General features: G+C 43.3%; 1 protein-coding gene across 3 annotated transcripts in view; it reads left to right on the forward strand.

Moving 5' to 3' along the window:
• Positions 1–13,763, forward strand: part of LOC129701056 (LIM homeobox transcription factor 1-alpha-like) — a 198,762-nt gene that overhangs the window by 9,520 nt on the left and 175,479 nt on the right. For all 3 annotated transcript variants that reach the window (XM_055642003.1, XM_055642002.1, XM_055642004.1), the window contains one exon: positions 10,067–10,253. In XM_055642003.1, coding sequence (XP_055497978.1) covers positions 10,067–10,253 — 187 coding nt within the window. The remainder of the gene's footprint in view (positions 1–10,066; positions 10,254–13,763) is intronic.

The following is a 13,763-nucleotide window of genomic DNA, read 5'->3' on the forward strand; positions in this document are numbered from 1 at the left end:
AACCGCCCACACTCACGAACACAGTCACACATTGAGGTCACACACAACTACACACACACCCCTTTGGTCCACACACCACACCGACCGACCATTTGCATTTGCCCTCATTAGGGACGTCCCAAACACACAATCCAAGTACCTACACACACCACACTTGCACACACAACCCACTCACACACAATTAGCACACTTTACACACACTCACACAAAACACCTCTCACACACATACTCTACCACAATCACACAAACAAGGACCACTACTCTCTTGCCCACACACACACCACTCACACCTCCCACCTCAACTCATACACAAACACTATAGTACATCACACATAAACACATCACTCTCACTTGCATAAACACCGCCCTCTATCTCTCGCACGCACACACATACTGGGGAGAAGACGGCATTGAAGGATTGAGGTGTATATTTTCACAGAGACAACTACAACCAGACACAAGCCCCTTTGGCCCACCTCGTCCATGCCGACCGCAATTGCATTTGCATTCGCCCTTGTTAGGGACGTCCCTCTACGCCTGTCCAATCCAAGTACCTGTCCAAACACCTTTTAAATGTTGTAATTGCATCTATCTCCACCCCTGCTCTGTGAAAAAGAATTACCATTCAGATCTTTACATTCTCCCCTGTTCCCTTAAACCTGTGTCCTCTTGTTCTGGACTCCCCTGTTCTACTCAAATGTCTTGGCCTATGAAGGCAAGGATATCAAATATCTATTTTAACTACCTCATCCACCTAAATAGTTTATTTCGGTGATCAACAGGTCTTAAACCACACGGTCTCCCTGTACATCAATGTACATTGACCCCACGATTTACTCTGTATGTTCTGCCGGAGTTTGACCTTCCAAAGTGTAGAACCTCACTGAATTAAATTCTGTCTGCTACCACTCTGCCTAACTTTCCATCCGTTCTGCTAGCTGCTTGGAAAACACCATTAACAGAATGAAGAGATCAGCAATGGGGTCTGGTTAAATCATTGCTTCAACTTTGGAAAGATAAACGTCATTTCCCGTCAAATTTGAAAAATATCCAAATTCTGCAAGAGAGAGAAAAAAAGGAACAGTTGCCATTCTCACTCTCATTTGTTTAATCAAATACCAAGTCAACTTTCAGCGTGAACGGATATAAGGCCCTTAAGGGAAAACGGATTGGGGTGAATGGTTAGCAGGTTGAGGGCTGAGGATCCCATCCCTTGCCGGTGCAGTAGGCTGCAGTCATTCACCACTCTGGGATGGCAAATCTATATCTGGATCAGGAAGCTTCAAGTTCAATACAAGGATATGGCGGTGAAGTAGTGTTGGGTTGTTCAGTTATGGTGTTAAACCATGAGCCTGCCCCCTCAACTGCGTGGAAAGATGCCAGTGCATTGTTTCCATATAACAGAGGTGTTCTATAGAACAGGGGTGTTGTACCTGCTGTTGTGATGAGAGATTATCAATGAAAGAACATTACTTAGCTGCTTATTATTGCTGTGATCTTATGGCAAGATTGTTGTGGCTCTGGCTCCATTATAACCGCGTTGGAAATTGATTTGAGCACCTTGCATGTGCTTTAAATTGATATTTATTAATTTTTCTTCTTTATGTACTCAAATGTTAAAGGTGAAATGACTCCGTGGAAAGGGTGGGGGGAATTCAAATGGGAGGGGTGAACAGATTGTGAGAGACAGTCAACCACATGGTGGGAAGTATGATTTGAAGAAGTGCTGGGGAGGGAGGCGATGGTGGACTGGTTGGCGGAGATGCTTCCGTTTTCCCCTGCAGGTCATGGCCAAGGCCACTACAGGCTGTTTGGTCCTTTCCCCTTTACAGTACCAGAAAGTTTCCTACCTAGAAGAAAAAAACGTGATAGAAAAAAACCCTGTGAATCCAATGAGTGGGAGAAGTAATATTATTAGTGTACAGCTCAGCCTTGCTCTGTCTGTGTAATGCATGGGAGATAAAAGCTGTAATGTGGTTAATATGGTTACTGTCAGACAGACAGACACAGACTCACAGACAAACAGACACAGACACACAGCAAACAGACACACAGACCCACAGACCCACAGACACACAGACCCACAGACACACATACCCACAGACACACACAGACAAACAGACACACAGACCCACAGACCCACAGACACACATACACAGACACACAGACACAGACAAACAGACACACAGACCCACAGACCCACAGACACACATACCCACAGACACACAGACCCACAGACACACATACCCACAGACACACATACCCACAGACCCACAGACACACATACCCACAGACACACAGACACAGACAAACAGAGACAGACACAGACCCACAAACACACATACCCACAGACATAGATACACATACACACATACCCACAGACCCACAGACACACACAGACTCAGACACATACAGCATGGAAATAGGCCCTTCGGCACAACTAGCCAGCAGATTTCCCCATATCCCTCTAAATCTGTCCTATCCATCGACCCATTTAAATATTTCTTAAACTTTGCGATGGCATCTGCCTCAACGACCTCCTCCAGCAGTTTAGTCCAGCCACCCACCATCATTTGTGTAAAAATCTTACCCCTTAGATTTTTATTAAATCTATCCCCCCTTCGCCTTAAACCAATGTCCTCTTGTTCCAGATTCCCCTACTCTGGGCAAGATGATTTTATTCACCTCCGTAAGGTAACTCCTCATCCTCCTGCACTTCAAGGAATAGAGTCCCAGCGTACTCAACCACTCCCTATAGCTCACACCTTCTAGTCCTGGCAACATCCACATAAATCTTTTCTGTACCCTTTCCAGCTTGACAACATCTTTCCTATAACATAACATGTTAGATAGAGCTCTAGGGGCTAGTGGAGTCAAGGGATAGGGGGAAGGTAGGCATGGGTTATTGATAGGGGACGATCAGCCATGATCACAATGAATGGCGGTGCTGGCTCGAAGGGCCGAATGGCCTCCTCCTGCATCTATGTTTCTATGTTTATCTAATACACACTACATTCACTCTTCATGCCTCGCTTCCTACCACACTTTAATCACAACTTAAAAAGGTGCAGGTTTAGGTTCATTATTGTCACATGTACCGAGATGCAAGAAAATATTTTGTTTGTGTGATATCCAATCAAATCAGACAATACTATACATGAAAGCAATCAAGCCAAACACGTCCAAAAGATAAAGTGAAGAGTAAAATACAAGAGTGCAGAATATAGTGCCCAACATTGTAGTAGAACAGTTCCAGAGACAAACTCCAATGAAGTAGGGAGGAGCATTGGGACTACACTCCAGTTTATGAAAGGACTGTTCAGAAGTCACAATACATAAGGAAAGTAGTTGTTCCTGAACCTGCTGATGCGCTCTTTCAAACCTCTGTATCTTCTCCTGGCGGGAGAGGGGAGAGAAGGGATGACCCCGGTGGGAAAGGTCATTGATTATGTTGGCTGCTTTTCTGAGGCAGCATGTAGTCTGAAGAAGAGTTCCAACCAGAACCATCACCTATCTATGTTCCCCAGAGATGCTGCCTGACCCGCTGCATTACTCCAGCAATTTGTGTCTTTTTGTGTAAGCCAGCATCTACAGTTCCTTGTGTCTACATTAAAAAAAAAGATTGCAAGCCTCAGCTAGGCTCAATAAATCTCTTACATGTTCACGAAGAGACAACGTTTTTCTCTAAACTCAAAACTGGATAAATTCAAACAGGGTTGAGGAATGTACTGGCTGTCGAAGAACATAAGTGAACAATATGACCATGTGCAGATCATGACATTGGAAGATAGGATTTCAGGCAAAACCATAATTTAAGGATCAAATGCTTCAACATAAGTACAGTGGATAGTTGCACAAAATATAAATTATATGGAAGGTTTGCTTCAACAAGCCCTCCGACTCTGGAACAATTGCATTATCAAAGGTGTGAGTCAGACAGAGAGCACTGCTGATTATGGCTGGCTTCAGATCAATGTCATGATTACCAGCAGTTAACAAACTTGCTCATGAGCATCAATTAAAATTGACGAGATTTGTACTGCTGAATACAAAATAGTATTTCATGTCAAAGAGTCAGAGAATCATACAGTGTGGAAACAGGCCCTTCAGTCCAACTTGCTCACACCAACCAACATGTCCTATCTACATTAGTCCCACCTGCCTGTATTTGGCCCATATCCCTCTATACCTATCCTACCCATGCACATGTCTAAATGTTTCCTAAATGTTACACTAATACCTGGCTCAACGATCTCCTCCGGCTGCTCGTTCCATACACCCGCCACCCTTTGTATGAAAAAGTTACCCATCAGGTTCCTGTTAAATCTTTCCCCCCTCACCTTAAACCAATGTGTCCTCTGGTTCTCGATTCCCCTATTCTGGTTAAGAGACTTTGTGCGTTTACATAATCTATTCCTCTCAATATTGTTCTCATGATGTTGACCAATGAATTACTGAAATTAATGTTTGCCATTTTGTTTTTACTTTTATGTATTTCCCTTGAATGAGTATTGTCGTAAGTGATGAGATATGATACAATTTTCTCTCAGTGGTTTGACTGTCTGTGCCTGATTCAAGGGAATCCTTCATGTGAAGGATCATGGAACACCTAAGTTAACTAGATTTGTGACATATTAACTCAGAAAACTGTGATATTCTTTGTTCAAATGTGCCTTCAAGTCGACCATGTAATCAAATAAGTATCCAGCAAAATACCATGCAGTTTGCATTGGAGAACCATTTGGGAGAATATCAAAGTGCAGCACACGGACAGCCCACTGCTCAACATTATGCCAAGATACTGAGGCTCAGCGGTAGAGTCACTCACCGCCTTATAGCATCAGAGACCCAGGATTAATCCTGACTACGGGTGCTGTCTGGACAGAGTTTGGACATTCTTCCTGTAACCGCATGGATTTTCTCCAGGTTCTCCAGTTTCCTCCAACATTCCAAAGATGTGCAGATTTGTAGGATCATTGGCCTATAAATTGCCTTGAGTGTGTAGGATTCAAAACTGGGAATAACATGGAACTAGTGTAGGGGTGATCGCTGGTTGGTGTTGACGGGCCCATTTCCACATTGTATCCCTAAACTAAACTAAATTAAACTATATACTGGGGCAACAGGAATATCTACCACCTCAGGACATAGGGAGATGGAAGTTAATGTACATTGTAGACTGGTGTAAAAAACAGGAAAGTGTTTGCAGACTGGACTGGTGATGACCAAAAATCTAATGTCAGCAAGGAGTCACTATCAGAACCAAGAAGGAGTACACAATTGTTCCTTGGAGACAGGAATTGGTTCATTGCAATTTCTTTCCGTGTAGTTATGCTTTCATTACAAACACTGAGGGAATTCCTCCACCATGTCACCCGTAGGAGAGGGTTCTAGTGAACACTGGGGGCCAATACCTGCTGGTTGAGAACTTGTGGAGAAGAAGCAGTATTGTTGTGGTTTAAAATGTGTTCGACCAACACCCTCTGATGGTGCAACATTCCTGAGCTTTATGAGTAGGAAGATTCATGACTCTTCAGATGAATGCGGTCTGGCCCATTTATGAAGATAACCTCTTCTCCCTGTACTCCTGGGCTGAATGTTACCATGCAGCTGTCAATGACATTGGAGCACCAATGCCCATTACTGTGCCAAAGGTTTTTCTACCTGTCACTGTAGTTATCTCATTTACCTCTGACCCTGTCTGCATATAGATTGGTGTAGCGTTTACTACCGAGAAAGTAACTTGGACCATAGCAACACGATTCATAGAGGATTATACGAATAACATACTGAAGAGTGATGAGTGTGTGTCACAATATAATTCATTGAATGGAATCCATTTTCCATGAACCCTCTGTGGGTACTATATAACTAAAGCAGTTGCCGTGAGTGTTTTTTGCGGAACACTGTTTTGAGGTAGAGAGGGAACACTGTTGGGGAATGCTATGAATGTAGTGCAGGATCCTGATTTCCCGGCTGGCACTGAACTGGGAATGGAGGTGGAATCATGTGGGGCAAAATGGCAGCAAAGACAAGTAGTGTCTGACTCACATCTTTGACAAGGTTCCAGAGTCTGAGGACTTATTGAATCAAACCTCGCAATACCTTATATGTTGCATGAAAATCCACTGTACTTAGGCTGAAGCACTTAATTCTTAAACAAGCTAGTCTGAAGAAGAGACTCGACATGAAACATTTCCCTCGACAGATGCCACCTGACCCGATTCCTTTGAACACACTGTTTTTTAGCCATGAGATAGTGTTATATTATATGATATATTGTTAGTGATAGATTTTGAACAGTACAGCACAAGCGTAGACCCTTCGGCCCATAATGTCCATGGTGATCATGGGGTCAAATTAAGTTCACCTCTCCTGCCTGCATGTGATCCATATCCCTCCAATCCCTGCATATCCATGTGCTCATCTAAAAACCTATTAAATGCCACTATTGTACCTGCCTCAATCACCACTCCTGGCAGCGTTCCATGCACTCGCCAGCCTCTGTGTGCCCCACATATCTCCGTTAAACTTTGCCCCTCTCACCGTAAAGCTATGCCTCCTAGTACGTCCACCACTGATTATCTGGCAACTGTGGTCTGGCATTTCCTTCAAACTGGACAAAATTATGAGGTTTCATTTGAAATCTCCCCCAGAAGTGCCCCTGATTTCTGTGTGTTAGTGTCATCTTATGTACAGTATGTTATGTAGTCTAGTGGAAGGCATACCATCATTGTCTTTAACACTCCCTGTGAGGTGAACATGCCCACTGCATATCACCAAATATGCCTTGGGGCCCAGCGAGTCCATGTCAGACAGACACGTGCCCATCAACCTGACCATTCTCTGCATCACCAGGTGGCATCAGTGTGTAACCTAACTGCACCAGTCAGGGAAGTGTTCACTCCATCTCTCGCTCTGCACTCCATTAGATAATCGTACTGGAGGACAAAAGGGTTGAAGAAAGTTACCATTATATTAAACTTCTGATGACCTTATTTAGACTCTTGTGTCAGTTCTCGGTCCACACCTCAGGAAAAATAAATAAGTCATGTGGAAGAACTCAGAACAATGCAACACAGAGGCAGGTCCTTTGGCCCACCATGTTGGCATTGCCATGATCCATTAACAAATACCATCTGCCTCAACATGGTGCAAACCCCTCGTCTTTTCATGTATCTGCCTAAGTTAGGGTTGCTATCATATGGACTTCCAGCACCATCCCTGCCGCATGTTCCAGGAACCTCCCACATTCTGAGTAACAACTTACCTTGCACATCTCCATTAAATTGTTCCCCTCTCACCTTAAATTCTTCCCTCAAGTATTAGACATTTTCACCCTGGCAAGACAACTCTGATTACCTACCTTTCGTAACTTTATTAATTTCTAACAGGTCACCCCTCAGTCTCTGGCACTCCAGGGAAAACTATCCAAGTTTGTCCCATCTCAATCTGGATCTTGTGTCCTGGCCAAAGATTCTACACATTCATTGTCCAGTCCTGCCTTATACTTCTCCGAGAGTAGAAGACTACAAGATGACCTAATGAGCAGGGTTTAAGCTAACCCATGGAGGTGATAGTGTGGGTAGGTAGGAACTAATTACTCCGTTGGAATAAGGACAGTATAACCTTGGTCATCTGGTGATAAGTTCACAATGAGTTCAGGGAATTCTCCCAAAATAACTTTGGAAGTGTGGGATCATTTAAAACGTTCAAAAGCAAGGCTGATCAATAATTGTTGGAAAGGGGAATTTATGGAGAGAGAGAGAGAGAGAGAGAGAGAGAGGGAGAGAGAGAGAGAGAGAGAGAGAGAGAGAGAGAGAGAGAGAGTGAGAGAGAGAGTGAGAGGGAGAGAGAGTGAGAGAGAGAGAGAGGGGAGAGAGAGAGAGAGAGAGAGAGAGAGAGAGAGAGAGAGAGAGAGAGTGAGAGAGAGAGAGAGAGAGAGAGAGAGATACAGAGCGAGAGAGAGAAACAGAGAGAGAGAGAGAGAGAGAGAAAGAGAAGGAGGGAGAGAGGAGGGAGAGAGAAGGAGGGAGAGAGGGAGGGAGGGGGAGAGGGAGAGAGTGTGCATTCTATTGATTCTGATTGTCACTGTAATTGTTGCCAGATATTGGCAAATTAAGTTTCCTCACAGCTCTTTACTGTTGAGAATTTGCTTGGATTTTCAAACCATATTCAGTGGGAGGAGTACGTATGAATGTAACTGTGTGTAACAGTTGTGTACACAATGCGGTCTTCTGTTTAATGATGCCCCTGTATGTCTATGCCTTGCGTGAGCTTTTACCTGAAATTTACATGCACATGTTTGATTGTGGAGCTGCTGAAAGATCCACAAAAATGTTTGCACTGCAGAATAAACATGAGTGATTTTCCAACTGCTAGAGCTGGCTTCAAATCTAACCCACTCGCTCAAAGCCTTCCCCCTAAGCAATACGTGTATGTTTAATATCTGACAGTCCCAACACAAAACTGTCTTTATTGTAGCAGAAATATCTTTTGCATGCTTTCCCTGTAAAAGCCTGAAGGACAATTTCCCCATTTGACTATAATACCTCTCAACTAACCCTAACTCAATCCCGTTTTATTGTGAGATTGTGCCGTGCAGACTGGTTTCCGCATTGAGATCAAGGCTGCACTTGTAAAAATGTTTCATCAGCTATGAAGCTTCTTCCTCTCTGTTAGAAAGGTTCCTGAATGGTCCTTCCTTTAGCTGTGGTACTGTCTGATTCACATCTGCCCCAGTGCGGTCATTGGACTATGTTTGTGGAACTGGTGCACTACAATGCTGAGACCTATATTCTGTCCTCTGTGTCTTTCCCTTTACTCTATCTATTGTACATGTGTTTGACTTGATTGTATTTGTATATGGTATTAACTGATCGAATTGGATCGCTTTCAAAACACTGTTTTACTCTGCACCTTGGGACACGTGACAATAATAAACCTTCTTCTAATCAGTGGTGAATGAAGCTGGTGTCGGGAATGAAGTGCGCAGGAGAGGCCCGGCTCCTCAACTTCTTCTGCTTCTTCTTGCGTATGGCGTGCACAGCCTAAAGTTGTAGGACAACTTGTTCTATTTGATCTTATTAGATTGTGCACGCTGGGTTGATTGCATTCGTCGAAACAGGGCGGACCACATGAAGGTTGCAATCTCACACCCCAGCACCTGAACGAAGGAAATGAAGTAAAGGGGCTTTCAATGTGCACTTTCTCAGAATAGAAGGAGTTTCATCTACATTGTGTCTCAGCTCACAACTGAATGATATATCCCAGTGTTTCAATTTTATTGATGTATTTTTTAATCTCTATACAGTATTCTCAAAATAATTCAATGTTTACTTGGTGAATGCATATTAAATATATTATACACCCCCCCGGGAATAAGATGTCTACCCATCCCATCATTCCAAACTGCTCTCCGCCATTCCTCAAGTTACCTTTTCCTTTCAGTCATTTCATGCATCAATAGATCCTTCTATGAAAGTGTGTGCCTCAACCCTTGATCCCCTTCAACCCTTGCTTTCTCCATTGACAATCTTCCATCTATGTCTCTCTCTCTCTCTCTCTCTCTCTCCTTCTCTCTCTCTCAATCTATTCATCAATGTAATCTATCTATCTATATAATCAATCTATATTTCAGTCTATCTGTCTGTATATCTGTCCATCTATATAATCCATTTGTTTAGCTCTCTATCTGTGTCTATATCTCCCTGCCTGTGTATCTATAGTTATGTAATCTGTCTATTCAATCTATCTATCTATCTATCTATCTATCTATCTATCTATCTATCTATCTATCTATCTATCTATCTATCTATCTATCTATCTATCTATCTATCTATCTATCTATCTATCTATCTATTCTTTCTATTCTATCTATCTCTATCTATTATCCTCATTCTGGCCTTTGTCATCCCCACCTACACACCCCTTCCACCCAGGTTAGGTTTGGATATATTGACACGAAGTAATCCAGTGAACATGGTATGTGAGACATATTAGCTGACAGATGGCGGGGCTTGCGGTATAAACAGCTTCACGGATTCCTCCTGTCTTTTCTCTCCAGGGCCCGGTGGAAAGGAGAGGGCAGTGTGCGAAGGCTGTGATAGGGTGATCTTAGACCGGTTTCTGCTGAGGGTGAATGACAGCTTTTGGCACGAGCAGTGTGTGCAATGTGTTGGGTGCAGGGAGCCCCTCACTACCACTTGCTACTACAGAGACAAGAAGCTGTACTGCAAACATGACTACGAAAAGTAAGTGAGAAACAATCTGCTGGTTTAAATAAAGGAAAAACGTACAAAACCCCCATCCGTTAGCAAGACTAATGTTCCCATGTTTCTGTGTGTCCCATCTCCATGTACTGTTATCACATCAAGCAAAGTAGGCAGACCAGCTGTTGCTTGCTCTCCATCAGTGGCTGGCCTGCACCACGACTGACAGCAAACTCAAAGGGAGTGACTCCTCTCCCACTGTGCCTCTCTCTCTGGGAGGGAAGTGGGATGACACGCCTGAGAGGGAGTAAATTGTGGGCATCTAGTGTATGCCACCACTCACTCTCTATGTATTTCATACAGAGTCTTAAAACGTGACAGGCAATGCACAGAGTCAAACCTGTCCATGTGAAGGAATTACTCCCCTGCTTAACGTTCTGAACAGCAGCAGCTTCCAGCACCACTTGTTCACTGTGTTATGCTTGTTGTAGTGTTCTCTACTGAGATGTTTGAGATGTTTTGTGTTTGTATCAAAAACCCTGATTCGGATAAACCTACTGCTAAAAATGATTCAGTAAAGCTAATGTGTATTTGATGGGTTTGTGCAAGCATCAATAATGATGGCTTGCGATGTTGTGAACAGAATAGTAGGTGTGAAATATTAATAACGTTTACCAGCATGGTGAAGAGAACCCACAGCAACTGTGAACTAATATCAGTGTCGGTACACTACTTGTTAATAATATCTTGGGCAGAATGGCAGCAATTGCTGATATTGTTCACTGCTGGGATAGTGAATGTAAGAGGCAACGATAGATAAACACAAAACTGACAGATTTACTCAGCGAAGTGGTGACAACATTGTGATGTGTGAAGTACTGTATACGTTCAAGATTAAAGCAGGGCGTGTGTGTTAATGTGGATGCAGATTATTAGTAGGTGGCTAATTTGCTCATAATGCATCAAGTGCTGTAAGAGCAGGGAGACTCGGTGTGGGGCAGCAGTAACAAGGGCAGGGATGTTGATCTAGGAGTAGTTTGGCCACACATTGTATGGTGAGCAGTTGTAAAATGGATGATAATCTTCAAGTGAGCAGTTGTAAAATGGATGATAATCTTCAAGTTTCTCAGTATTCCTCTGTGCTAGCTGTTAATGTCAAATGCTGTAACCACACACATACGCGTCACTAACAGATACTCCCAAGGCATTGTATATTGTAATTCAGGTAATAGTAGGGATATTCCATGACACACCTGTATTATTGTGTTGCTAACGAAGGAGTGCTTAAATTGACCATTAAAGAGCCACAAAGCCTAATTGCTGTGCTTAACATCAATCCAAGGCTAATTGCTACTGAGGGAAATCTGTGCATTGGCAGCTGTTTGTAAATTCCTGACCCTGATTGAGTGGAAGCATGAAGTGACTCTCATCCTTTCACACTCTGGAGCACCCTGGTCCCATGGATTCACCTCTCATCTGTGACCAGTGGAGGTGTGATAAGTTACAACTGTGGTGAGTGAGTGCTGAACATATATGGGATGGTAATAGTCCAGGCCTAATGGCCAACCGGCGGCATCCTTTATACCACGCACAACCTTTGAGCTTGATGGTGAAAAGTAAAAGAAAGTGGAATACGAAAAAATATATTTTCAGGATCTGAGCCTCATCCAGCATTTATTGACCAACCCTAATTGCCCTCTGTGTGTAAGGCTTTCTTCCTCTCTCTGGGGTCATTTAAAACCCCATTAATGGGTCTGAAGTCTTACATGGATGGAATTTCACATGGATAGGAAAGGTTTAGAGGGTTATGGGCCGGCCATATGTGGGCAAATGGGACTAACTTAGATGGGACATCTTGGTCAGCATACTGCATGACTCTGTGAGCCACATATAGAAGAGACTGGATGAGAGGCTGGAATTCTTTCTTTAAGACCATTAGTCTGCAGCCAGTCTAATAGTTTTGTGTTCACCCATACCAAAGACTTGGGTTTTTTTTTTAATGTCAAGCTGAATGTGGGTCTGAATTTGAGGTCCACAGATGCCTTGGTGGGATTTGAATGTGGATCTTTGGGTTGCTCAGTATCGAAGGCCGTAATCAGGGCTGCTGATTTTCAGTTATCCGAGCATGGTAATAGTAACGATGATTTCGCCTATGGTATTTACTTGAAATGCAGTTATAGAACCCAGTTCTTGTTGGAATGGAACTGGAAGCTGATCCTCCTCCTCATAAACAATACCCTACGCAATCAGGTGAATATATAAGGGATGTACCCAGGGGCGGTGGACTCGCATTCCTTGCCACCTTCCCTGGTTCAGGTCTTTGCTGGTTGGTGGGTTGAAGGGCTAGTTTCCATGCTGTATCTCCAAACTAAGTTAAACTAAACGGTGGTTTCCTGAAAGCAGGGCTATGAGTTTAAAGGTTCTGTTGGACAATCTTCTCTGATGAAGGGACGGGTAAGGGAGAGGAAGAGAGATTGGACTCGAGCACAGTCACTTGGTTGAGGGTGGAACCAGAGTCAACTGCAAGGTGAGCAGGTACTTTGCAGCAGAAGGGAGATTGATAGATTCTTGATTAGTACGGGTGTCCGGGGTTATGGGGCGAAGGCAGGGTTGAGAGGGAGAGATAGACCAGCCATGATCGATGTGATAGACTTGATGGGCCGAATGGCCTAATTCTGCTCCTCTTACTTAACATGATGGATGTTTCAAACAGTAGGCAAGAGGTTTTTATGCAACCTAATGTACGCTGTGGTTAACTGCACAACAGTGGAGGGGGAAGAGAATGCAAGTGAGTAACCTGGTTTGAGAAAGGATTGTTCATGTCATGGAAATGACCTAATATAATAGAACAGAAGCTGGAGACTGAATTTAAGTGACAATTTAGACTGTGTGGATGTGGCTGGAGTGACTTCTCCCTATGCCATGACACCTGGCACAGTATTTTTAGATGTGTAGGAAAGAACTGCAGATGCTGGTTTATACCAAAGAGTCCCTTTAAAAGATATCCCTTTAGTTTTTATACCAAATGCCTGGAGATGATGTGATAAACCACTGTCACCAATATTTGTGCTAACAACATTGTCCTCTATTATTGGCATTGGTACTGGTTTATTATTATCACATGTGCGGAGATGCAGTGAAAAACACTACATGCTACCCAGTCAAATCATACTCCACATGAAGACAATCAAGCAATACACAAATGTAATAAATAGTACAGCGAAAAATGTCGGAGTGCAGAACGTCTTGTTGCAGCAATATAACGTTTCAGTTACAGAGAAGGTGCAGATAAAAAAAGTGCAAGGGCCACAATAAGGTAGGTTGGGAGATCAGTTTTATACTGTTAGCTTATGAGAAGACCATTCAGTAGTCTGATAACCAAGGGGAAGAAGCTTCTGAATTTGGCATTACGTGCTTTCAAACTTTTGTATCTTCTGCCGGAAGGGAGAGGCTCGAAGAGGGAATGACCAAAATGCGCGGCCTTTGATTCTGTTGGCTGTTTTCCTGAGGCAGTGTGAAGTATATTCATGTTTGTGTGCCTTTTATCTGCAA

The sequence above is a fragment of the Leucoraja erinacea genome, chromosome 10 (genome assembly GCF_028641065.1).
Source record: "Leucoraja erinacea ecotype New England chromosome 10, Leri_hhj_1, whole genome shotgun sequence".
NCBI lineage: Eukaryota > Metazoa > Chordata > Chondrichthyes > Rajiformes > Rajidae > Leucoraja > Leucoraja erinaceus.